At 31.7% G+C, this 25,504-nt stretch overlaps 3 protein-coding genes and 1 pseudogene across 5 annotated transcripts; 1 reads left to right on the top strand and 3 right to left on the bottom strand.

Annotated features, from left to right (window-relative positions):
• The first annotated feature begins 1,597 nt into the window (after positions 1–1,597).
• Positions 1,598–2,385, top strand: LOC107063330 (uncharacterized). The gene is made up of 2 exons (XM_015315045.1): positions 1,598–2,242; positions 2,344–2,385. Exons 1-2 carry the CDS (start codon positions 1,598–1,600, stop codon positions 2,383–2,385), a joined length of 687 nt encoding a protein of 228 aa, XP_015170531.1.
• A 1,150-nt stretch (positions 2,386–3,535) lies between these two features.
• Positions 3,536–23,330, bottom strand: LOC102604469 (disease resistance protein RPP13-like). 3 transcript variants are annotated; one of them, XM_015315064.1, is made up of 3 exons: positions 20,799–23,330; positions 13,624–13,819; positions 3,536–3,553 (listed from the first exon to the last, which is right to left on the bottom strand). In XM_015315064.1, the coding sequence occupies exons 1-2, from the start codon at positions 23,215–23,217 to the stop codon at positions 13,644–13,646; spliced, it is 2,595 nt and encodes an 864-aa protein (XP_015170550.1). In that variant the 5' UTR covers positions 23,218–23,330; the 3' UTR covers positions 3,536–3,553; positions 13,624–13,643. The 3 variants fall into 3 exon arrangements, with proteins under 3 accessions (XP_015170550.1, XP_015170549.1, XP_006360930.1); XM_015315063.1 differs by lacking the exon at positions 3,536–3,553 and adding an exon at positions 13,428–13,534 and having other exon boundaries at positions 20,799–23,329; XM_006360868.2 differs by lacking the exons at positions 3,536–3,553; positions 20,799–23,330 and adding exons at positions 13,428–13,534; positions 18,884–18,957 and having other exon boundaries at positions 13,624–16,254.
• LOC102604130 (putative disease resistance RPP13-like protein 3) lies at positions 3,601–6,331 on the bottom strand (annotated as a pseudogene).
• On the bottom strand, positions 9,190–10,077 carry LOC107063329 (putative disease resistance protein At1g50180). The gene is made up of 2 exons (XM_015315044.1): positions 9,754–10,077; positions 9,190–9,672 (listed from the first exon to the last, which is right to left on the bottom strand). Exons 1-2 carry the CDS (start codon positions 10,075–10,077, stop codon positions 9,190–9,192), a joined length of 807 nt encoding a protein of 268 aa, XP_015170530.1.
• Positions 23,331–25,504: the final 2,174 nt, after the last annotated feature.

The following is a 25,504-nucleotide window of genomic DNA, read 5'->3' as shown; positions in this document are numbered from 1 at the left end:
TGGATCCATTAGGAAGTTCAGGTCCTATACCTTTGGCTGGGTATAACATGCGCTGGCAGCGTGAGGTAGATCGTTGTATCATCACTATAGCTCTTAAGTGATGGTTGTCGGTTAGAGAAACTCCCACAAAAGTTATTGTATTTTTATATGCACGGTTGATTGTATTTTTACATACATTTCAGAGTTATGTTGTATCCTTGCATACACACAGAGTTGACAGCATGTTTTTAAATAGTTTGTTTCTTTATATTGCACTTGTTTTAAATTGCTTTATATTCAAATGAGTTCAGCCATATTGAGTTGAGTACCCAGAGTCGAATATCATATCTTTGAGTTGAGTATCTAATCTCTGAGTTGAGTATCTTATCCTTGGGTACTTCTGAGTTGAGTAATTTGAGTAGTTTTGAGTATCCTTGAGTATTCCTTGATTTGAGTAAGTTTCAGAAGAGATAAGTATGCTTCCTTTTTATCAAGTTTCAAGCTTATGTTATGCTTTAGAATTCCCCTTACATGCTCGTACATTCCACGTACTGAGTCATTTGACCTGCACTTTCTCATGATGCAGACACAAGTATTCAGGATCATCAACAGGAGCTTCGTTGATACATCCGAGAGTTCGAGGTAGCTATGGTGAGCCTCCTAGTTTCCGAAGGATTTCATTTACTTTTAAGTTTAGTCAGGATGTCGTGGGTCTTGTCCCGACTTCCATCTTTATCAATTAGAGGTTTTCATAGATAGTCAGTATAGTTGAGAAGTCTGTATCATTTATTTTATTAAATGTTTTAAAGACTTAAGTTGCCTATTTTATGGCGAGTTGAATAATTTATTTTATTATTCAGAGTTTTCATTTGAGTTAAAGTTGTAATTTAAGTTTTATGTAACTTTTGTTTCTAGTTTTAAGCTTTGTATGCTTGAATCTAGTTTTCCGCTTGTAGTCAGCCGAGGATGGAGGGTTCGCTTGGGGACCAGCAATGGTCTTCGAGTGCCGGCCACGTCCAGGGTGTAGGCTCGGGTCGTGACAAAATAAATGGTCTCAAGTCTTTAATTTTACAAGATACATCATCTGCATATTCTATTCACTGTTTTGCTCACCAATTGCAATTGGCACTTCTAGGTCTTTCCAAAAAGAATTAGGATGTGGATAATTTTTTTTATGTTCTCACTAATATTTTGAATACTATTGAAGCTTCATTTAAACGCAGAGATTCACTTCGACAACATCAAGAAGATAAGTTGGAAAAGTTGCTTAAATTTGGAGAAGTTCATACAGGGTAAGGTTTGAATCAAGAACGTGGCCTCCAACGACCGGGTGATACTCGTTGGGGGTCTCATTTTAAAACCTTGGACAATTTCCTAATTTTTTTTTCTTCAATTGTTAATGTGCTTAAGAATATGAAACGTGATTGTCCATATCATCTTGATAGATTTGCGGCGGAAAATCTTTTGAGCAAGATTCATGAATTTGAATTTGTCTTTATGTTGCACTTGATGTTTAAGGTGTTGCTATTGACGAATGAGTTGAATAAAGTTTTACAAAAGAAAGATCAAATATCGTAATGCTGTGGGATTGCTTGGCCTTTCAAAGAAACGATTGCAAATGATGAGAGAGGATGAATGGGACTCTATGATGGATGAGGTTAGCTTATTTTGTGGTAAACATGGAATTTCAATTCCCAAAATGAATGAAGACTACTCTAATGGGAAGTCGAAGCGTAAGAGGTCCAATATTTCATATTTGCATCACTTTCGTGTGGAAGTATTTTATGCCGTCATTGATTTGGCACTTCAAGAACTCAATAATCGTTTTGATGTGGTGACTAGTGACTTGCTCCTCGGTATGGCTAGTTTGAGTCCGGTTGATTCATTTGCTAATTTTCACAAGGATAGGATAATGAAACTAGCCGAGTACTACCCAAGTGAGTTTGGTGATAAAGAGCTTCGGGAACTCAATTTTCAACTTGATGATTTTATTGTCTATGCTCAAAAGTGTGATAGCAAGTTTCTCAACTTGAAGGGAATCAAGGATCTTGCAAAAGTGATGATAGAGACAAAACTAGATCAAACTTGGTCACTTGTGTATCTACTTGTGAAGCTAACTTTGATTATTCCTGTTGCTACCGCAAGCGTGGAAAGAGCATTCTCATCAATGAAGTACATAAAGAATGATTTGCGTAATAGGATGGATGAAGATCTTTTGAATGGTTGTTTAGTTTGCTATATAGAGCGTAGTATATTTAAAAATGTAAGTAATTATGCCATTATTGACCGTTTTCAAAATATGAAAACTCGTCGAGGACAATTGTAAGTGAATGATGTTTTTTGCTAATATATTACTATATAAAGATTGCTACTACCTACTTGCTCGTCAACTTGTTCTCACCGTAAAATTTATATAATTGAATTAATTGTCTATTTTGAAGATAATGGTGCCCCCATGTTCTTGAGATCCTGGATACGCCTCTGGAGAGTACGTAATAAAACAACTTGCACTTCGGGTGATAGTGAAGAAAATTATATACATTCCCTTTATTAAATAAAATACTTTGATTTATTTCTCATCTTAAACCTATTAATTTTCACAAATATGATTACTTAAAATAATTATCAGCCATATATTATTGAGAAGTTAATGTTTTTGACGATTAACACTAGAAAGAATTTGTAAAATGTGAGCTATATATCAATTCCCTACTTGCACTTGCTATAACAGGTAGTAATTTATATTAGAGGGGTGAAAAAATCTAATCGATCGATAAACTAAAATGAAAAAAGTGCTATTGATTTATTGTTATTGGGTTATTGGGTCAACGAGGTTTTAATGGTTTTATAGAAAGAAAAAAAATATTGGGTTACCGGTTCGATTTTAATTTTTAATATTGGGTTATTGGGTATAACGATAACCCAATAAGACTATAATAATTTACTATTTTACTCATACATAAACATTAAATATTAATCGCAATACCTTACTAGTTAGTGCATTTGTCCTTTCACCTTCACATCACACTTCACAGTGATCACTTTAAGTTCAAAAATTCACATTATACAAAACGTCAAAATATAAAGTAAGAAGCATATTCCTCTTAGTTTTTTTTTGTGTTACACTTGTATAATTCTTTTCATGTTAGTTATTATTGTTTCTATTTTATGAGTATTTGTAAAGTTACGGTATTATCTTGCCGCGTTAAATTGTTTGAGAAGTCATATATTTGTTTTATAAGTATTTTCTTATTGGTTAAATCAAATATCGAACCGCTAAGGACCCAAAACCAATAAAAAAATATTTAATTGATTTGGTTATTGATTAAACGAATTTATAAACCGATAAATCAAACCAATAAAATACGACCCTAATTTATATTTGCGAGTATTGATTATTGAAGAAGAGAAGAAACGAAAGCTACTGCTAATTCCAAAGGTAAATATACATAAGTGATAAGACAATAAATAAATATGTTTTACAAATCACAAGCCACAAATACATCAAGCAATCAAACATTTATTTATTTATTTATTACAATTACAATTTACAATCAATCATTCTGAAATGCATCTGCAATTCATTAGACATAAAATATTTAGTTGATTCATTAAATAAAATTGTAATTAACGTAGCAAACTAACCTATTGACGCATTGTGAATTTCATATTCTCAGCTTTGCAAGACGTTCAGAGAGACTAATTGGAGAACCGCTGCCTTGTACAAGTAACAACTTTTTCAATTTAGGCATACTGACATCATCCCTACACATTACTTCAGACAACCCATCTGGTTCATTAATATGCAGAAATTCAAGTTGCGGAAAGCTATCACCACCAGAGAGATCCATTTTTTCTTCCATATGACTGCACCAATCCATTTTAAGTATCCTTAATTTGGGTAATTTCTTAAGCACTGCCACTACATGACCGTCTACCTTATAGCGGACAAGAGTAAGCTTGACAAGATTTGGAGGGAATGCTTCAGAGTTCAAGCGCATTGTTCCGCAAACATTGATCAAACACAACTTAACAATATTTGGATAGGACGACAAGTTTATTTGCTCACTCATGTGCCTGGAAACACTGAGCTTCAGAACTTCCAGCGCCGTTGGCACAGGGCTCAATGCTGATAATATCTTAACTGTAGAATCAGATACTCCTATTATACCCAGTTTTCTTAAATTCATCAATCGGTGCAACAATGTCGCCTCAAAAAATTTATCATCCAGCCACATCAAAGTTTGTACATTATTATGAGCCAATGAGTACAAGTTTGGAAAAATTGGGCTTATAGAAAAGCAACTGTTAGATGCTTGATTAGAACCTCCATAACAAAGATGTTTCAATTGTGTAGACTTCCAAACACCAGCAGGAAATTTAATTAAGCTATAACCAATATCGAGGGTCTCTAGACGTTTGAGCTTCAGCATACAATTTGGCAGTTTCCCATAAATATGCCCCTGGAATCGCAGATAACGTAAGCAACTCATGTTCCCAAATGTGTTTGGGATACTGACATCACAAATATCATCAACAAAGATGACTACAACCAACACTTGCAATAATTTGAAATCAAGATGAGCCAGTTGAGAAAATATGCAAGGGTCTTCTGTAAAACAGAAAAGTGCACGAAGCTTCTCAAGCTTAGTATTTGAACGGAAGAACTCATTCATGACATTATTATCAGAGTAGAATGTAATCCTTCGCACCCTAGCAACATTGCCGGGATCACCAAATGCATTGTGCTCGGTGTGAAAGAAGTTGCTTTCCTTAGCCAAGTCAACACATAAACTATGTAACAAGTCATGTATGCGACAACTTGAAATTCTTCCATCATATGTCCTTTTGGCAACTTGAATCATGTTTCTTGAAACCAAATCATTTAGGACATCATCCGCCACACTTTCAGCCTCTCGCCCATTGCCACTATTTACAACTATCAACTTCTCAGCAATCCACATATTTGTCAAATCAAAAGCACGAATTTCATGATCCTCGGGGTAAAGGCCAAAATACAAGAAACATGGCCTTAATGCAATTGGCAAATCATTGTAACTCAGAGCCAATACCTTAGCACATCCATCTTGAACTTTATGGCTCATACTCTCAAGTACTCTGTTCCATGCACGTTCTGTTCTTTCTCTTGCCCTTAACATGCCTGCGGTCACCTCAATGGCTAGAGGTATACCTCCACATCTCCCAACTATATTTCTACCAATATCTACCAACTCTGGTGAAGCATTGGCCCAATTATTATTGTTATCAAAAATAAAGATTTTCTTGGTAAAGAGTTCAAAACTGTTCTCCGAATTTAGAGGTTGCAACACGTGAATTGAGAAATCCCCTCCTATATATCTGACTACATTACTATTTCGAGAGGTTATAATTATCCTACTGCCAATTTTTGAATCACATTCAGGAAAGACAAGTTTTAGATCATCCCAAATTTCAACATCCCAAATGTCATCTAAGAGGATAACATACCTTTTTATTTTCAAGAGTGACCGTAGGTTGTTCTCCAAGTTTTCTTTCCTTTCATCTTCCGTCAGTCCAACTTGTTTGGCTATGTCCTGTAAGATTTCTCCCGCCCTTGGCTGTTGTGAAACGTAGACCAGTCCCCGAACACTCAAATTGATGACGGACATGCCTATAAAGTTTCTTGGCAAGAGTTGTTTTTCCCAATCCGGGCATGCCAACTATTGAAACAACTCCATAAGGCAAATCTTGATCAAGTAATTTGGCTTGTAGCATTTTGAAGTCATCATCCAAACCGATGACCTCTGTTCATCAGCATGAAGGAATAATCTTCTCTTGGTCCAATGGAATGCAATCATCATTATTGTTGTTACTTGTATCCATGATGTTGTAAGTTGTCCTTACACGGTCAATATCAGCAACTCTCTTTTTATCTTCTCAATCTCCATAGCAAACTCATCGGCAAAAGAAACCGTCTTAAGGCAACAAATGAACTTATTGGATTGTTGAATTTTTGGAAGAAACTCATCTAATAGATCCTCCACATCACCTGCCAGTTGTTGAATATCTTTTAATAAGTTTTTGACCCTTGAATCGCCTCCAACTTCCTTGGCCTTTGCATCGTCTACATATGATCGAATGTGTCTCATTTCTCTCTGGAGCCAATCGATGTCTTCTTTCAACCAATATAAACGCGTTCCTTGTTGAAAGAGTAGATTTCCAGCTATTTCTACAGATTTATTGATGACTGCTGTAAGAAGAATTTCAGCCATTTCTTTTTCAGTAGCTACAAAAAACTGATCAGAATGATTAATTAGGAAAAGTAAGAAAAAGAAGATCAGCTTATACTATATATTTGCTTTTGCTTTTTAGTGATAGCTGGAGTCCATGGCAAAGTCTCCTAATAATGTCAAGTAAAGGTGGGGCAGCTGCACACGAATCAAAAAGGAGAAATACATTATACTCTCATCTTATTATAACAATCATTTTCGGTAACAATATATTTTTTTTCTTTTTTTTAAAGAACTATTGTTATATTATAAGTGGTTTTTTTTATATATACATTATACTATAAACATTTCAGGACAAACGACTTCCTTTATAAAGGTTTGATTGTATGAGTACGTAGCAAAAAAAATTTGAAAGCATCAAATCGCATAAAAACCTAAAAATTCATGGAACATACAAATTGAGTCTTATAATAGCCCAAATTGGGTAAAGTTTTGCAAGGGACGGACGGAATAATTTATTTTCACTATTCTACTGGCATCTTATCTACTGCATGTGCGTCCTACTGTGGACTCCAACAATAAAGCAAATAGTTGATCACTTCAGACTTATTCCATCAACTATTTGAATACAGTGATATTTCAAAAAGAAAATAGTAAATAATTGAGAGAAGTATTGAAAACGTACCCCTCTAAATTTGGTGTCAATTATTAGTTTTATCTTTGAACTATTGACAATTTTAAAAACATATTTTTACTTGACTAACTGAACTTACAAGTTACATATAGCCCAATCTTGCAATATGAGTGAAATACACCCTTAAATTTTCGTCAAGTTTAGGAGTATTTTAATTTCAACACTTATCTCGATTTTTTATTAAGAGTATTATGCTTCTATAAGAGTTTGAGACCACTTGTCATGTAACTGATCGGGGCGTTCGGCGGTTTCGTTGCGCTGTAGTGGATTTGAGTTATAAATCTTTAAGTAAAAGTAGCTATACATTATGTATCGATCTACTATTCATTGTAATTAATTAGACATGAACTAAGTAACAAACAAAAATTAGTTTATCGAGGATATTAAACGTAAATAATTATAGTGGCCACTAACCTGTAGACACATTGATATTAAACGTAAATATTCAATGAATTTTTAACATAAATATATGATTTTAGCTAATATTATTAAATTTTATTGAACACATAGCTAGAATTCTAACTTTGATTGTGTGAGATTTTTAGTTTTTGCAGAATTTTTTAGCAAACAAAAGTCATTATTAGGAAGGCCAGCTCCTTATGATACCTTGTAAGATGGATTTTTTAAACTTTTATGTTGAAATCTTTTATAGTTTGGGGATGAAATGTGTAGAAATTTTATTCTTTAAAGATGTATACCTTGTGTTTGACATAAATAAAACCAAAACACACATAAACAAAAAATTGATTAAAGTATACTTGTATTTTTATTTTTATTTCAAATTATTGAATGTTGGAGTTATAATCAGGAGTCTGGTCATGACCAATTCTACACCTTAAAATGAAATGTAAATATAGTCCTACAAATTATAAACTCAACAAATATTGGGGTCGATTCCATGAAGAGTGTGTGCATGTGTCAATGTGTCCAAAAGTGTGTATTTGTGAATTTCCTAAATTTTGTGTGCGTGTGTAATTAAACAATTTATTTACTACTAGTTCTAACTATTCCCTCCATTTCATATTAATTTAATTTTTAAGGTATTTTTTATTTTTTAAATTAATTTAATTGTTCAGTTTTCAAAACTACTTTTAGAGTGTTCTTCCAATTTTACCCTTCATTAGTTAGTATTGGAATTAGCGATTAATTAATATTTAGTTATTTTAATCATAAATTTGATAATAATTAATAAGGGTAAAAATAGAAAACTATATTCAATTTATGTCTTAATCTACTTTTTTTAAAGGGTGTAAAACACCTCAAAATTAAATTAATATGAAATGGAGGGAGTATTTTGTAATAATCAAATATAAATTAAAGCAAAAAAGAAAAAGAAAAATAGTAGGTGTACCTGATAGGTTGGAATTTGGCTGATGCAGTTCCTTGATTGGAGTAAATATTAATTATAAGTGTTTTTTTTTTCAAAAGATGGAAATTGACAAATTAACCAAGCACCTCAATTCTATTTATAAGTATCTTTTAAAAAAATATATATATTAGTTCAATACTTGAATTGAATGTGAGGGTAAGATGGGTCATAATTTCCAAATTATTCTTTACTTGAAACAATATATAGGCATCTTACCTTTTTTCTCATGAAAAAGCAAAAGGAAAGTATAATGTTGGAGAATTAAAAAAATAATAATCATGTTTTCACTTTTGTCTGGATGTAAATGTTACAAAAGAAATAAATGAATATTTCAAACGGAAGTATTTTTCGTGAAGAACTCTTTTTTTTCCACTTTAGTTGTAACTATTCATTCTATAGTTCTATTCCATATTAGTTGATCATTTTATTAAAAAATATAATTGTCCATTTTTATAAATTAAGAAAGCATTAATTAATTTTTTTCCTATATTATTCATGCAATTAATTCTTTTTTTAAATGTTCATATTTGTTTGTTAAATTTCCAATAAAAAATTTCAGAGATGAATCAATAAACTGAACTTCTTATTTATGATTTCTTGATATGCTTGTAAAAAGGAAAATGATCAACTGAGATCGGGAGAGTAATAAAATAACTTGCAATTCGCGTGATAGTGAAGAAAATTATATACATTCCCTTTATTAAAGAAAATACTTTAAAAAGGAAAAGTAATACTTTCAATTATTTTACAAATATATTTTATTAAATAATCTATAATATACAAAATAAATATTATGATTTTTAATTGAGAAAGGTAACGATCACCAATAATGAAGAAAAAAAGTACTACAATTACTACTTGAGAAATATCATTACACTAATAATAAAAATATGATTTAAAGTAAAAAAGTTTCAAAAAATAATAATAATATCTGAAGCCTACACGTGAAGTGAGGAATCTCCTCCTATGTATCTGCCTACATTACTATTTCGAGATGTGATTATTATCCTACTGCCAATTTTTGAGTCAGGAAGGAAAAAATTCAGATAATTCCAAATTTCAACATCCCAAATGTCATCTAAGAGGATAACACACCTTTTTCTTTGCAAGAGTGAGCTTAGGTTGCCTTCCAAGTTCTCTTTCCTTTCCTGTTCCGTCAGTCCAACTTGTTTGGCAATGTCCTGTAAGATTTCTCCTGCCCTTGCCTGCTGTGAAACATAGACCAATCCTGAACATTCAAATTGATGACGGACATGCCTATAAAGTTTCTTGGCAAGAGTTGTTTTTCCTAAACCGGGCATGCCAACTATTGAAACAACTCCATAAGGCAAATCATGATCAAGTAATTTGGCTTGTAGCTTATTGAAGTCATCATCCAAACTGATGACCTCTATTTCATCAGCATGAAGGAATAATCTTCTCTGGTCCAACGGAATGCAATCATTATTGTTGTTACTTGTATCCATGATGCATGTTATAAGTTGTCCTTACACGATCAATACCCGCAACCCTTCGGCAAAAGAAACTGTCTTAAAGCAACAAATGAACTTATTGGATTGTTGAATTTTTGGAAGGAACTCATCAAAGAGATCCTCCACATCACTTGCGAGTTGTTGAATATCTTTTAATAAATTTTTGACCCTTGAATCGCCTCCAACTTCCTTGGCCTTTGCATCGTCCACATATGATTGAATGTGTCTCATTTCTCTCTGGAGCCAATCGATGTCCTCTTTCAACCAATATAAACGCGTTCCTTCTTGCACGAGTAGATTTCCAGCTATTTCTACAGATTTATTGATGACTGCTGTGAGAAGAATTTCAGCCATTTTTTGTCTTTCTTTTTCAGTATCAACAAAAAACTGAGTATGAGTAATTAGGAAAAGTAGGAAAAAAAGACGATCAGTATACTGTTTGCTTTTGCATTTTAGTGATAGCTGGAGTCCTAATAATGCCAAGTAAATGATAAACAAAAGAAACAAGAAAGGTGGGGCAGCTGCACACTAATGGAAAAGGAGAAATACATTATACTCTCATCTTACTATTATACTCTAACAATCATTCTTGATAACAATATAATTTTTTCCTTTTTAAAAAAACTAATGTAATATTATAGTGTATTATAAGTGTTTTTTTTTAAATATCGTGTAATTGATTAGTTATACTAAGATGTTTACTTAGTTATGTAGTTTTTTCGGAAAAAAAAAGTATATTATCAATCGGCCACAAAAAATAAAAAAACTTAAATTGGGACGGGCGGAATAATTTCTTTTCACTATTCTACTGACATCTTATCCACTGCATGTGTTGTCCTTATTGTGGACTCCAACAATAAAGCAAATAGTTTATCACTTTAGACTTATTCCATCAACTATTTGAAATTTCAATTCACAATTTTTGAATAAAGTGATATTTCAAAAAGATAATAAATAATTGAGAGAACTATTGAAAACGTACCCCTCTAAATTTGGTGTCAATTATTAGTTTCATTTTTGAACTATTGACAATCTTAAAAACATTATTTTACTTGACTAATTGAACTTACATACACACCGATCTTACAACGTGAGTGAAATACACCCTTAAATTTTCGTCAAGTTTAGGAGTATTTTAATTTCAACACTTATCTCGACTTTTTATTAAGAGCATTATGTTTCTATAAGAGTTTGAGACCACTTGCTATGTCATGTGACTGATCGGGGTGTTCAGCGGTTTAGTTAGTCAAGTAGAGGGATGGTTTTTAGACTGTCAATAATTTGTAGATGAAACTAATAATATTTTTTTCGAATTTATACCACTAAACAAAGAGTCTAGCCATTTTTCTAATAATGTGCACTAAGTTTAAGGTGTTTTTCTATACTTCTCTCTAAATAATTTTCATAATCAAACATGATGTTAAAATAACTTTCTCAATCTTGACAATTGCTTATTTACAAACTATTATGAATTCGCCACTATGGTAGACACACTGCTACCAAAACAAGAGGATGCATGTTGTACATTAATTCCAAAAACACCCTCTTCAAAAAGCAAGGTACAACACCTCTAAGCAGTAAAATTACTCTCGAGTCCCTTACTATTTGGAGCTATTAAGCACATATATATTTTTTTTCACTCTGAAAAAGTCGAAATATATACCCTTTGTCCTTGTGATTAGCTTCATAATGTTTCAGATAAATATAGAAGCTATATTTATTGTGTCGCGTAATTTATTACTCCCTCCATCTCAATTTATGTGAGATAGTTTGATTTGGTACGAAGTTTAAGAAAGAAATGAAGACTTTTAAAATTTGTGGTTCAAAATGAATTATATAAATTTGTGTGGCTGTAAATCATTTCATTAACGGTAAAGTAGACATTTCATAGTTAAATTGTTACTTACTCCCTCCGTCCCATTTTATGTGGCAACATTTTGACCCCGGCACGGGAGTTTAAGAAATAAATGAAGACTTTGAAATATTTACCAAATTGCCCTTTAAAAAGTAGACTCACTTTTCTCTCTCCTCATAAATGTATTGGAGTATTATTTTAAGATTAAGTGAGACCAACAAGGGTAAAAGAGGAGTTGTACCTTTAAATACTTACCATATAAGGAAATGTGACATTCTTTTTGGGACTGACCAAAAAGGAAATGGTGCCACATAAAATGGGACGGAGGGAGTAATATAAAAATGTGTCATTCTCTTTTGGACAGATCAAAAAGGAAAGTAAGTCACATAAATTGATATGGAGGGAGTATTTATCCATCCATTATTCTCATAAAAATATAATTTGTTTAATATTACTAAATCAAAAATAACTTTTAACGGCAATATATATATATACAACATTATCATCTTAGAGCTATTAGCAAAGATCGTAGGAAATATGTGTTCAATGTCAGCAAGACCTCTATTAATTAAACACATTTGGAGAGAGATGAACCAATGTGCCGATTTTCTGGCAAACGAAGAGCACAAGCATAATGAAAATTTGATAGTAGCCACTAACCTGTAGACACATTGATATTAAACGTAAATATTCAATGAATTTTGAACATAAATATTTGATTTTAGCTAAAATTATTAAATTTTATTGAACACGTAGCTAGAATTCTAACTTTGATTGTGTGAGATTTTTAGTTTTTGCAGAATTTTTTAGCAAACAAAAGTGTCATTATAAGGAAGGCCAGCTGCTTATGATACCTTGTAAGATGAATTTTAAAAAAAATTATGTGGAAATCTTTTATAGTTTGGGGATGAAATGTGTAGAAATTTTAATTCTTTTAAAGATGTATACCTTGTGTTTGACATAAATAAAACCAAAACACATAAATAAAAATTTGATTAAAGTATACTTGTATTTTATTTTTTTCAAATTATTGAATGCTGGAGTTATACTCTGGAGTTTGGTCATGACCAATTCTACACCTTAAAATGAAATGTAAATACAGTCGTACCAATTATAAACCCAACAAATATTGGGGTCGATTCCATGAAGAGCGTGTGCATGTGTCAAGGTGTCCAAAAGTGTGTATTTGTAAATTTTCTAACCTTGGACTTTTATTGATCCACACAGAAAAAAAAAAAACCCAAAACCCAAGAATTGGGTCAATAGTTTTTAATGGTTTTATAAAAAAATTATTGGATTATCGGTTCGGTTTTGACCTTTTATAATGGGTTATTGGGTATACTGATAACCCAATAAGATTATAGTAATATAGTACTTTACGCTTACATAAATATTAAATATTAATCTCAATACCTTACTAGTTAGTACATTTGTCCTATAGCCTTAGCTTCAAACTTCATAGTGACTTTGAGTTCAAAACTTCACATTATACAAAACGTCAAAATATAAAGTAAGAACATTATTCCTATTAATTTCTCTTTGTGTTACACTTGTATAGTTCTCTCAATGTTAATTATTATTATTTCTATTTTATGAGCATTTGTTAGAGAAGTCATATATTTATTTTATAAGCATTTTCTTATTGGTTAAACCAATTGATAGATAAACCATAACCAAAAACCGATAAAATGAAATGACAATACATAAAATTGACCCGAATCGATCGATGCAAAGCCATAACTTATATTGTAAACTTTGATTCTTGAAGAAGAAAATAAACTAAAGCTACTAATTCCAAAGTAAATATACATAAGACAATAAATAAATCTTTTATAAATCACAAGCCACAAATACGTCAACTTCATGAAGCAATCAAACATTTAATTTATTTATTTCAAATACAAACAGGCATCAGAAGATGCTCTCCAGCAAAGACTTAATCATTCTCAAATGCATCTGCAATTTATTAGACATAAAATATTAAGTTGATGAATTAATTAATAAAAAATGAGCTTATTCAGAGATATTAAAAGTAAATAATTAACCTGTTGACACATTGGGATTTTCATACTCTCAGCTTTGCAAGACGTTCCGAGAGCCTAACGTCGGAAGTGGTATCTATACGTAAAAATAGCTTTTTCAATTTAGGCATAATCATATCATCCCTGCAACTTACTTCAGACAACCCACATGCATACTCAATATGCAAAACTTCAAGTTGCGGAAAGCTATCACCATCACCACAGAGATCCATCTTTTCTTCATTATGTTTGCACCAAAGCATTTTAAGTATCCTTAATTTGGGCAATTTCTTAAGCACTGCCACTACATGACCGTCTACCTCCAAGTTGTGAAGAGTAAGCTTGACAACATTTGGAGGGAATGCTTCACAGTTCAAGCGCATTGTTCTGCAAATTCTCAAATGCAACTTAACAATATTTGGATAGGACGACAAGTTTATTTTCTCACTCATCATGTACCTCAAAAATCTGAGCTTCAAAACCTCCAGCGCCTTTGGCACAGGGCTCAATGTTGATAATATCTTAACCGTAGAACCATATGAGCACTCTATACCCAGTTTTCTTATATTGATCAATCGGTGCAACAATCTCGGTTCAAAAAAATTATAATCATCCATCCACATCAAAGTTTGTAGATTATTAGGAGGCAATGATGAGTACACATTTGGAAAAAATGGGATTATAGAAAAGCAATACATACATACTTTATCGAAAGATTTATAACGAAGATGTCTCAATTGTGTAGACTTCAAAACACCAGTAGGAAGATCAATGAAGCTTTTACCAATATCTAGGGTCTCTAGATGTTTGAGCTTCAACATACAATTCGGCAGTTTCCCATAAATATCCCCCTCCAATCGAAGATAGCGTAAGCAACTCATGTTTCCAAACGTGTTTGGGACACCACAACAATCATAATAGGACATGACTACAACCAACACTTGCAATAATTTGAAATCAAGATGAGCCAGTTGAGAAAATATGCAAGGGTCTGTTGTGAAACAGAAAAGTGCACGAAGCTTCTTAGGCTTAGGATTTGAACGAAAGAACTCATTCATGGCATTATTATCCGAGTAGAATGTAATTCTTCGCACCCTAGCAACATTGCCGGGATCACCAAATGCATTGTGCTCGGTGTGAAAGAAGCTACTTTCCTTAGCCAAGTCCACACACAAACTATGTAACAAGTCATGTATGCGACAACTTGAAATTCTTCCATCATATGTCCTTTTGGCAACTTGAATCAAGTTTCTAGAAACCAAATCATTTAGAATATCCTCAGCCAAACTTTCAGCCTCTCGCCCATTGCCACTATTTACAACTATCAGCTTCTCAGCAATCCACATATTTGTCAAATCAAAAACACGAATTTCATGGTCCTCGGGGAAAAGGCCAAAGTACAAGAAACATGGCCTTAATGCAATGGGCAAATCATTGTAACTCAGAGCCAATACCTTAGCACATCCATCTTGAACTTTATGGCTCATACTCTCAAGTAACCTGTTCCATGCATGTTCCGTTCTTTCTCTTGCCCTTAGCATGCCTGCAGTCACCACAATGGCTAGTGGTATACCTCCACATCTACCAACTATACTTCTACCAATATTTACCAAGTCAGGTGAAGCATTAGCCCAATTATTATTATCAAAATTAAAGATTTTCTTGCTAAAGAGTTCAAAACTGTTATCTGAATCTAGGGGTTGCAACACACAGAGTGAGGAATGTCCTCCTATGTATCTTCCTACGTTACTATTTCGAGATGTGATAATTATCCTACTGCCAATTTTTGAATCATATTCAGGAAGAACAAGTTTTAGATAATTCCAAATTTCAACATCCCAAATATCATCTAAGAGGATAACATACCTTTTTCTTTTCAAGAGTGATCGTAGGTTGTTCTCCAAGTTTTCTTTCCTTTCCTCTTCCGTCAGTCCAACTTGTTTGGCTATGTCATGTAAGATTCCTCCCACCCTTGGCTGTTGTGAAACATAGACCAGTCCAGAACACTCAAATTGATCACGAACATGCCTATAGAGTTTCTTGGCAAGAGTTGTTTTTCCTAGACCGGGCATGCCAACTATTGAAACAACTCCATAAGGCAAATCATGATCAAGTAATTTGGCTTGTAGCTTATTGAAGTCATCATCCAAACCGATGACCTCTGTTTCATCAGCATGAAGGAATAATCCTCTCTGGTCCAATGGAATGTAGTCATGCTGATTGTTGTTGTTACTTGTATCAGTGATACCATAAGTTGTTCTCAAGCGATCAATCTCAGCAACTCTTCTTTTTATTTTTTCAATCTCTGCGACAAACTTGTTGGCAGAAGAAACATTACAAACGCGACAACCAATTGTTCCTTTGCGTTCAATTTTGGGAAGGAATTCATCTAAGATGTCATCTGCATCATCCGCAAGTTGTTCAATATACTTTATCAAGTTTTTGACCCTTGAATCTCCTTGAGTTAATTTGGCCCTTGCATCAATAATGTAAGACTGAATTTGCACCATTTCTGTTTTGAGCCAATTCATGCTCTCTTCTAATGAATTCAAGTTTGACCATTTTTCAAGGAGTAGATTTCCAGCTGCTTCTGTTGCTTTGGTGATAACTGCAGAAAGAACAATTTCTCCCATCTTTTGTTTTTTTCTTTTCTATCTGTTTCAATAAAAAGGAAGAATTCCAATTTTCGAGACTCAAAAACTGCATATTTTTACTATAACAGTTTTGAAGAAAAACAATTTGTGTTCTATCATTCATTTGAGAATTGCTTTTTTCAATAATTAATAAGTAGATTGTGTTTGACCAAACTTTCAGAAAAGTCTAGCTTGTTCTAGATTGGTTTTTAAAAATATTTGGTTTATTTTATTTAGTACAAAATATTATATACATATTTTTTTTTTATAATTATATATAACATAATATGTTGTTTTATGAATAAGTTTAAATATCTATATGTTTTCATTAGAATTTATTCAGAAGAGGGTAAATTTTTTTATCTTTTAAATAATATATATTTCTTTACTTAATGGGTAATGTCATTTTCCTAATAATAATATTATTTCTTTACTTTATCAACACATTCTACTCCTCATAAAAATATTACTTTTAAAGAACCATATTCTTGCTTTTTTTTCTAATAACTTTAATTAATAAATAAGTAGGAAAGAATTGTTTTTTCTTTTTAATTTTATTTTATCAATTAAAATAGAATAAGTCTATGCATATTTTTAAACAATACTATAGGTCATATGTATGAGATCATAGTAATCAAATCATTAATTTTTCTTTGGTTAACATTCAAAAAATTCTAATAAAATAGGAAATATTTTTTATTTCTTAATCTTTTTCGAATTAAAGTATGTTAATCATTTGCTATAAAAAGTTGTTATTATTATTAAAAGAAGGGAAAATGGTCAAAAATGTCCTTAAACTATGTGAAATGAACAAAAATGCCTTCTGTTTATGATTTGATCCAAAAATGCCATTGTCGTCAATACTTTAGTCCAAAAATGCCCTCATTGTAATTTCATGGATCAAAAATGCTCATTTTCCAAATAAATATATCATTTATTTTCTTTTTAACCCAATTTTTTTAAATAATATTTTAAAAAAAATTAGCAAATGTTTATCCTACGTTAATTCAGAAAAAAATAAAAAATAAAAATATTTCTTATTTTATTATAATTATTTTTTATCGTTATATAAATAAAAATTAATGATGGATATACTATGATCTTATATATATGGAATATGTTATTCGTCGAAAGGGTACATGAAGTTATTCTATTTTAATTGATAAAATGAGATTAAGAAGAAAAAAATAATTTCCTACATATTTATTTGTTAAAGTGATTTTAAAAGAAAGAAAATAAGAATATGAGTCTTGAATAATATTTTAATTAGGAAGAAGATGTGTTTAAAAGAAAAAGTATAATATATATTTATTCAAAAAAGGGCATTTTTGACTCATTTAGTAACTATAGGGGCATTTAATTTCTAGACCAAAGTATTGACGACAAGGACATTTTTGAACCAAAGTATTGACGGCAACGACAATTTTGAGTCAAATTATAAACGAATGGTATTTTTAATCACTTCACATAGTTTAAGGACATTTTTTTACTATTTTCCCTTAAAATAATGCGTTTATAAAGAAAATAATTAATTTTTGTTTTCTAATTGAAGTAGAATAACCATTTTCTATATTAAAAAAATGAATAATATATTTACTTGGACCATCAATGACTTATTTGGAATAAATTATTAATTTAGGGTATTTTTGTTCAATTTCGGACTATTTAATGACATTTGTTAAGCCTTAAGAATGTCTGTTTGATACATTAATGAGGGTTGCTTATTGAACGGATAAAGTTACACTCAACGGTTTGACTTATTTAACAACTTTAAATGTACTAATATGCTAGCTTATTATCAATAAAATATCGGTTGAATCCATCGGTGACCTCCTAAAGTTGGCACCAACGTTTCACTTAGCACCTCAACTAAGCTTTGTTCATTTTAGACACTTCATGTCGTGTCCCGTTGTGTTAATTTTTATAAGTTATTTTTTAAACTACATAGACACTTTTGATAAGTTTTTTTTTAAACTACATAGACACACTAACTGAACAAAATTGTATTATTTATAGTGAACAAAGCATCTGACAATAAACCAAGTCAATTCTTTATACCCAAGTGTGATTAACTTCATCGAGTGTTAATCTGATAGCACAATATCAATAAGTTAATTTTGTGGTTGAGTTATCGCATACATTTCAATCTTGAACCATATTCTTATTTTCTTAAAGAATCATATTCTTATTTTTTTCCCTAATAACTTTAATTAATAAATAAGTAGAAAGAATTATTTTTTCTTCTTAATATCATTTTATCAATTAAAATAAAATAACTCTACATATCTCTTTAACTGATAATATTGATCATACATATAAGAGAATAGTAATCCAATCATTAATTTTCATTTGGATAACAATAAAAAAATAATCTAAAGATGATAGAAAACTAAAAAATATGCCTTTCATATATTAATGTTACCAACTTTCACACAAGAATTACCATTTAAAAAAAATGAAATATTGAATGATTCAGATCTCAATTATTAAATGAGTGACTTTAATCTTTCATGATAATTTCCCCATTTTCTTCCTTCCCTCGATATAATTTTGTGTGCTTGTGTTATTAAACAATTTATTTACTACTAGTTCTAACTATTTTGTAATAATCAAATATAAATTAAAGCTTAAAAAAAAGAAAGTAGGTGTACCTGATAGGTTGGAATTTGGCTGATGCAGTTCCTTGATTGGAGTAAATATTAATTATAAGTGTGTTTTTTCAAAAGATGGAAATTGACAAATTAACCAAGCACTTCAATTCTATTTATAAGTATATTTTTTTTAAAATAAAAATAAAATTTAGTTCAATACTTGACTTGAATGTGAGGGTAAGATGGGTCATAATTTCCAATTTATTCTTTACTTAAACCATATATAGGCATCTTACCTTTTTTCTCATGAAAAAGCAAAAGGAAAGTATAATGTTGGAGAATTAAAAAAATAATAATCATATTTTTACTTTTGTCTGGATGTAAATGTTACAAAAAGATAAATGAATATTTCAAACGGAAGTATTTTTCGTGAAGAACTCTTTTTTTCATTTTAGTTGTAACTATTCATTCCGTAGTTCTGTTTAATATTAGTTGATCATTTTATTAAAAATATATAGTTGTCCATCTTTCTAAATGAAGAAAACATTAATAATTTTTTTTCTATATTATCCATGCAATTAATTCTTTTTTAAAGTGCTCACATTTGTTTATTAAATTTTCAAACTTTTTTTAAGGGATGAATTAATAAAATTAACTTCTTATTTAAGATACTTAATATTCTTGTAAAAAAACGAAAATGATCAACTGAGATCGGGAGAGTAATAAAACAACTTGCACTTCGCGTGACAGTGAAGAAAATTATATACATCCCCTTTATTAAAAGAGAATACTTTTTCTCATCTTAAACCTATTAACTGTCACAAATAATTATTAGCCATATATTGAGAAGTTAATGTTTTTGACGATTAACAGTAGAAATAATTTGTAAATTGTGAGCTATATATATATATATATATATATATATGTATATATCAATTGTCTACTTGCACTTGCTAGAACAGGTAATTTTTATTAGGGGTAAAAAAATTGAATCGGAAAAAGTGCAATTAATTTATTGCTATTGGGCTATTGGGTCAACAATTTTTAATGATTTTATAAAAAAAAAATTTATTGGATTATCGGTTTGGTTTTGACTTTTTATATTGAGTTATTGGGTATACTGATAACCCGATAAGATTATAGTAATATAGTACTTTATCTGTACATAAATATTAAATATTAATCTCAATAACAAAACGTCAAAAAATAAAGTAAGAACACTATTCCTATTAATTTCTCTTTGTGTTACACTTGTATAATTTTTTTCATATTAGTTACTATTATTGTTTCTATTTTATGAACATTTGTAAAGTTACGTTATTATCTTGTCATGTTAAATTGTTAGAGAAGTCATATATTTGTTTTAAAAACATTTTCTTATTGGTTAAATTAATTGACCGATAAACCATAACCAAAAACCGATAAACTAAAATGACAATACATAAAATCGATCCGAACCGATCGATGCAAAGCCATAACTTATATTATGAACTTTGATTCTTGAAGAAGAAAATAATTAAAGCTACTAATTCCAAAGTAAATATGCATTAGACAATAAATAAATCTTTTATAAATCACAAGCCACAAATACATCAACTTGAGAAAGCAATCAAACATTTTATTTATTTATTTCAAATACAAACAGGCATAGAAGATGCTCTCCAGCAAAGACTTAATCATTCTGAAATGCATCTGCAATTTATTAGACAAACAAATAATAAGTTGATGAATTAAATACAAATTAGCTTATTTTGAGATATTAAAAGTAAATAACTAACCTGTTGACAGTTGACACATTGGGATTTTCATATTCTCAGCTTTGCAAGTTTTTCCGAGAGCCTAACGTTGGAATCAGTTCTTTCTATAAGTAATAGCTTTTTCAATTTAGGCATACTGACAACATCCCTGCACGTTACTTCATACAACCCATTTGATTCTTGAATATGCAAAACTTCAAGTTGCAGAAAGCTATCACCATCACCAGAGAGATCCATTTTTTCTTCCATATGGTTGCACCGATACATTTTAAGTATCCTTAATTTGGGCAATTTCTTAAGCACTGCCTCTACATGACCGTCTACCATCAACCTAATAAGAGTAAGCTTGACAAGATTTGGAGGGAATGCTTCAGAGTTCAAGGGCATTCTTCCGTTCAAATGCAACTTAACAATATTTGGATACGACGACAAGTTTATTTGCTCACTCGTGTCCCTGAAAAAGTAGAGCTTCAGAACCTCCAGCGTTGTTGCCACAGGGCTCAATGCTGATAATATCTTAACTGTAGAATCAGATCCACTCAATATACCCAGTTTTCTTAAATTGACAAATCGGTGCACCAATCTCAGTTCAAAAAAATTATCATACATCCACATCAAAGTTTGTAGATTATTAGGAGGCAATGAGTACACGTTTGAGAAAACTGGGTTTAAAGATAAGCAACTGTCAGATACTTGATTGAAACCTTTATAACGAAGATGTCTCAATTGTGTAGTCTTCCAATCACCAGTAGGAAGTTCAGTGAAGCTATTACCAATATCTATGGTCTCTAGACGTTTGAGCTTCACCATACAATTTGGCAGTTTCCCATACATATCCCCCTCGAATCGCAGATAGCGTAAGCAACTCATGTTCCCAAATGTGTTTGGGATTCTGACACCATAAAAATCATCAATAAAGATGACTACAACCAACACTTGCAATAATTTGAAATTAAGATGAGCCATATGAGAAAATATGCAACTGTCATTTATGAAACAGAAAAGTGCACGAAGCTTCCTAGGCTTAGGATTTGAACGGAAGAACTCATTCATGGCATTATTATTAGAGTAGAATGTAATCCTTCGCACCTTAGCAACATTGTCGGGATCACCAAATGCATTGTGCTCAGTGTGAAAGAAATTACTTTCCTTAGCCAAGTCAACACACAAACTATGTAACAAGTCATGTATGCGACAACTTGAAATTCTTCCATCATATGTCCTTTTGGCAACTTGAATCAAGTGTCTAGAAACCAAATCATTTAGGATATCCTCCGCCAAACTTTCAGCCTCTCGCCTATTATCACTATTTACAACTATCAACTTCTCAGCAATCCACATATTTATCAAATCAAAAGCACGAATTTCATGGTCCTCGGGGAAAAGGCCAAAGTACAAGAAACATGGCCTTGATGCAATGGGCAAATCATTGTAACTCAGAGACAATACCTCAGCACATCCATCCTGAATATTATGACCTATACGCTCAAGCACTCTGTTCCATGCATGTTCTGTTCTTTCTCTTGCCCTTAACACGCCTGCTGTCACAACAATGGCTAATGGTATACCTCCGCATCTCTGAACTATACTTTTACCAATATCTACCAAGAAAGGTGAAGCATTGACCCAATTATTATTATTATCAAAAATAAAGATTTTCTTGGTAAAGAGTTCAAAACTTTTCTCTGAATCTAAGGGTTGCAACTCGTGGAGAGAGAAATCCTCTCCTATGTATCTGCCTACATGATCATATCGAGAAGTGATAATTATCCTACTGCCAATTTTTGAATCACATTCAGGACGAAGGACACGGTTCAGAGCATCCCAAATTTTAGTATCCCAAATGTCATCTAAGAGAATAACATACCTTTTTGTTTCCAAAAGTGATCGTAGATTGTCCTCCAAGTGTTCTTTCCTTTCCTCCTCCGTCAGTCCAACTTGCTTGGCTATGTCAAGTAAGATTTCTCCTGCTCTTGGCTGTTGTGAAACGTAGACCAGTGCAGAACACTCAAATTGTTGACGGACATGCCTATAAAGTTTCTTGGCAAGAGTTGTTTTTCCTAGACCGGGCATGCCAACTATTGAAACAACTCCATTACACAAATCTTGAACAAGCAATTTGTCTTGGAGCTTATTGAAGTCATCATCCAAACCGATGACCTCTGTTTCATCAGCATGAAGGAATTTTCTTCTCTGTTCCATTGGAATGCAATCATTATTGTTGTTACTTGTGTCTGTGATGTTGAAAGTTGTCCTTAAACTATCAATGTCAGCAACCCTTCTTCTTATCTTCTCAATCTCCATAGCAAACTCATCGGCAAAAGAAACCGTCTTAAGGCAACAAATTGCGCCTTTGAACTTATTGGATTGTTGGATTTTTGGAAGAAACTCATCTAAGAGATCCTCTACATCACCTGCCAATTCTTGAATATCTTTTAATAAGTTTTTGACCCTTGAATCGCCTCCAACTTCCTTGGCCTTTGCATCGTCTACATATGATCGAATGTGTCTCAGTACTCTCTGGAGCCAATCGATGTCCTCTTTCAAAAAATTCAAGCGGCTCCCTTCTTGAAAGAGTAGATTTGCAGCTATTTCTACAGATTTATTGATGACTGCTGTAAGAAGAATTTCAGCCATCTCCTTTAATTTTTCGTTAAATTTCTTTTTTCTAAATGTGAGGATGAGGAAGGGAAAGTAAGAGAAAAAGGATAAAGAAAGATGTACTATTTGCTTTAGTGTTGGAGTCAACGGCCCAAGTCTTGTAAACACAATAATTCATCTTTTGTTAATCATGTTAGCTGGTATTTCGTTTTCAAGCATGAATAACAAACGTTGAAAGTTAGAATATTCAGGCAGTACTACGCGTAAAACGAAATTAGAAAGAAGGAGATAATTGGTAAAGGAAAAGAAAGGTCAGCTTAGAATAGTTGGAGTCCACTGCCAAGTCTCCTAATAATGTCAAGTAAAAGAAAAACGAAAGAACAAAGGAACAACACATGCTGTGGATAAGATACTAGTAGAATAGTCAAAAGAAATTACACCGTTCGTCCCAATTTAAGTGTCATTCAATTAAATTCGACATGAAATTTAAGAAACAAACAGTAACTTTTAATATTTTGTGGCTGATGATTGATAATGTACCTTTTTTTGAAAAAATTATGTAACTAAGCAAACATCTTTAGTATATAACTATCAATCACACCATATGTTTAAAAAAAATTATTATATATTTAGACGCCATTTTATGTTTCCTAACTGTTTGATGAACGTCTTGCAAAACTTTACCCAATTTGGTTCATGGCTGTGAGTTTGGGCTATTATGAGACTCAATTTGTATGTTCCATGAAATTAAATTAGGCTTTTATGCAATTTGATTCTCTCAAAATCTTTTGCCATACTCATACAGAGTGGGCGTTCGGTTCGATATTTATTTAACTTTGATTTGATTTGATCGTGAGACATCATCATAATGATTCGAGTAGAATGGTCGGAATTTCTTCACTTTTTTGGTAAGGAGTGTTCTGTTCTAAATTTTACTGATTCGACTAATTCAAATTTGTATCACATAATACCGATTTAAGAAAGAAATACTTTTTATCAAAAAAAAATCATTTTCAAAGCTCGAATTGATTTTTTGTTGGTTTCATTATGTGTAATCTTCAAGTCCTTGTGGTATCACAACACAAGTTAGGATATTTGGAGGTTATTTCACAAGAACTTACAACAAGAAAAGGAAAAACAAAGATATAATTTGAGGAAATATGAAAGTCTTGCATTAAAGTTAAAAAAAAGTAGTAGTTGTTTGCTCGTGAAATTCAAATATTTTTCACTAAAATTTATAGAATTGAAATTGAAAATAGAGTTGGGTTTAAATTATTTTTTTATTGCGAATGAAACAACCGAACGATTGGAGATTGGAGAATTTTACCATCAAACTACTTTTGAAATAAAGTGAAAAATTATTTCAAAAAAAAATATAAATAATTCACATAACATCCTAAAATAGCTTTCTCAATCTCAACAATTGCTCATTTATAAACTACGGAAAAAGGTCAAAACTGCCCTTGCACTATGTGAAATAGACCACTTATACCCTCCGTTACATTTTACGATAAAAAATGCCCGTTGTTATCCTAAGAGACCACAATTACCCTTAAAACTTAACAGAAATGATACATGACACTAATTCCACCACCTAGGCCTGCCAACTAGGATACTCACTAAATATTTTGACCCAATTAATAATTCAACCCTAACCCATTTTTATTGGACCCAATCCACTAAAATTAAGAGGGAAACATCATCTTTTTTTCACCTCATTCCGTTTTACTATTAAATTCACCAAGGACGATTTTTTGAAGACTTTTACGAGCTTAGCTTACTTGGACCATGATTGTGTGCCGCCATAGATTTAAAAACTATGCTCTGGCACCATTCTATGCTTAGAAAGCTTGGGCTTGTGTTTTATGTGGCTTTCCAAAAAAATTTTGAGAAGCTCCACTTTTGTGATGATTATACCCCACAACCACAAGTTTCTACGTTTTTAGCTTGTCGTCTAGCGGATTAGCACTACGACAAATATAGGAGGGTGATTGATAAAATGTGAATACAAGATTATAAACATGTAGGGGCATATCAATGTTGCATCCATTTGTCTCTTACAGTGATGAATTTCAATGATTTTGGTTATAAAGTATAACACCATAGAACCATAAAGTTAAATTTTCAAGCTTATGTATCTTTTCTAGTCCATTGTGTCATTAGATTTTAAAGCTAGCATTCCTAAGGTAGAGATGTAAGGTAAACAAAATATTTTGCAGGCAAGAGAAACAAATTATATAAAAATCTTTTGCTTCCCCTGCTTATTTACAACTAATTTATCAATGAGTTATTACTTTAATTTCTTCCCTGGTTTTTTATAACT

This window comes from Solanum tuberosum, unplaced genomic scaffold (assembly GCF_000226075.1).
Source record: "Solanum tuberosum cultivar DM 1-3 516 R44 unplaced genomic scaffold, SolTub_3.0 scf00339, whole genome shotgun sequence".
Lineage (NCBI taxonomy): Eukaryota > Viridiplantae > Streptophyta > Magnoliopsida > Solanales > Solanaceae > Solanum > Solanum tuberosum.
This window is presented reverse-complemented; position numbering and strand designations above follow the sequence as displayed.

Excerpts from the sequence above, each read along its gene's own strand:
- LOC107063330 (XM_015315045.1), top strand. The coding sequence starts at position 1,598 with ATGATGAGAGAGGATGAATGGGACTCTATGATGGATGAGGTTAGCTTA. Across the intron at positions 2,243-2,343 it reads AGCGTAGTATATTTAAAAAT|ATTGCTACTACCTACTTGCT; the intron begins GTAAGTAATTAT and ends TACTATATAAAG.
- LOC107063329 (XM_015315044.1), bottom strand. The coding sequence starts at position 10,077 with ATGGCTGAAATTCTTCTCACAGCAGTCATCAATAAATCTGTAGAAATA. Across the intron at positions 9,673-9,753 it reads CTTTTGCCGAAGGGTTGCGG|AGAAGATTATTCCTTCATGC; the intron begins GTATTGATCGTG and ends CCGTTGGACCAG.
- LOC102604469 (XM_015315064.1), bottom strand. The coding sequence starts at position 23,217 with ATGGCTGAAATTCTTCTTACAGCAGTCATCAATAAATCTGTAGAAATA. Across the intron at positions 13,820-20,798 it reads AATGGATCTCTCTGGTGATG|GTGATGGTGATAGCTTTCCG; the intron begins GTGATAGCTTTC and ends TGGATCTCTGTG.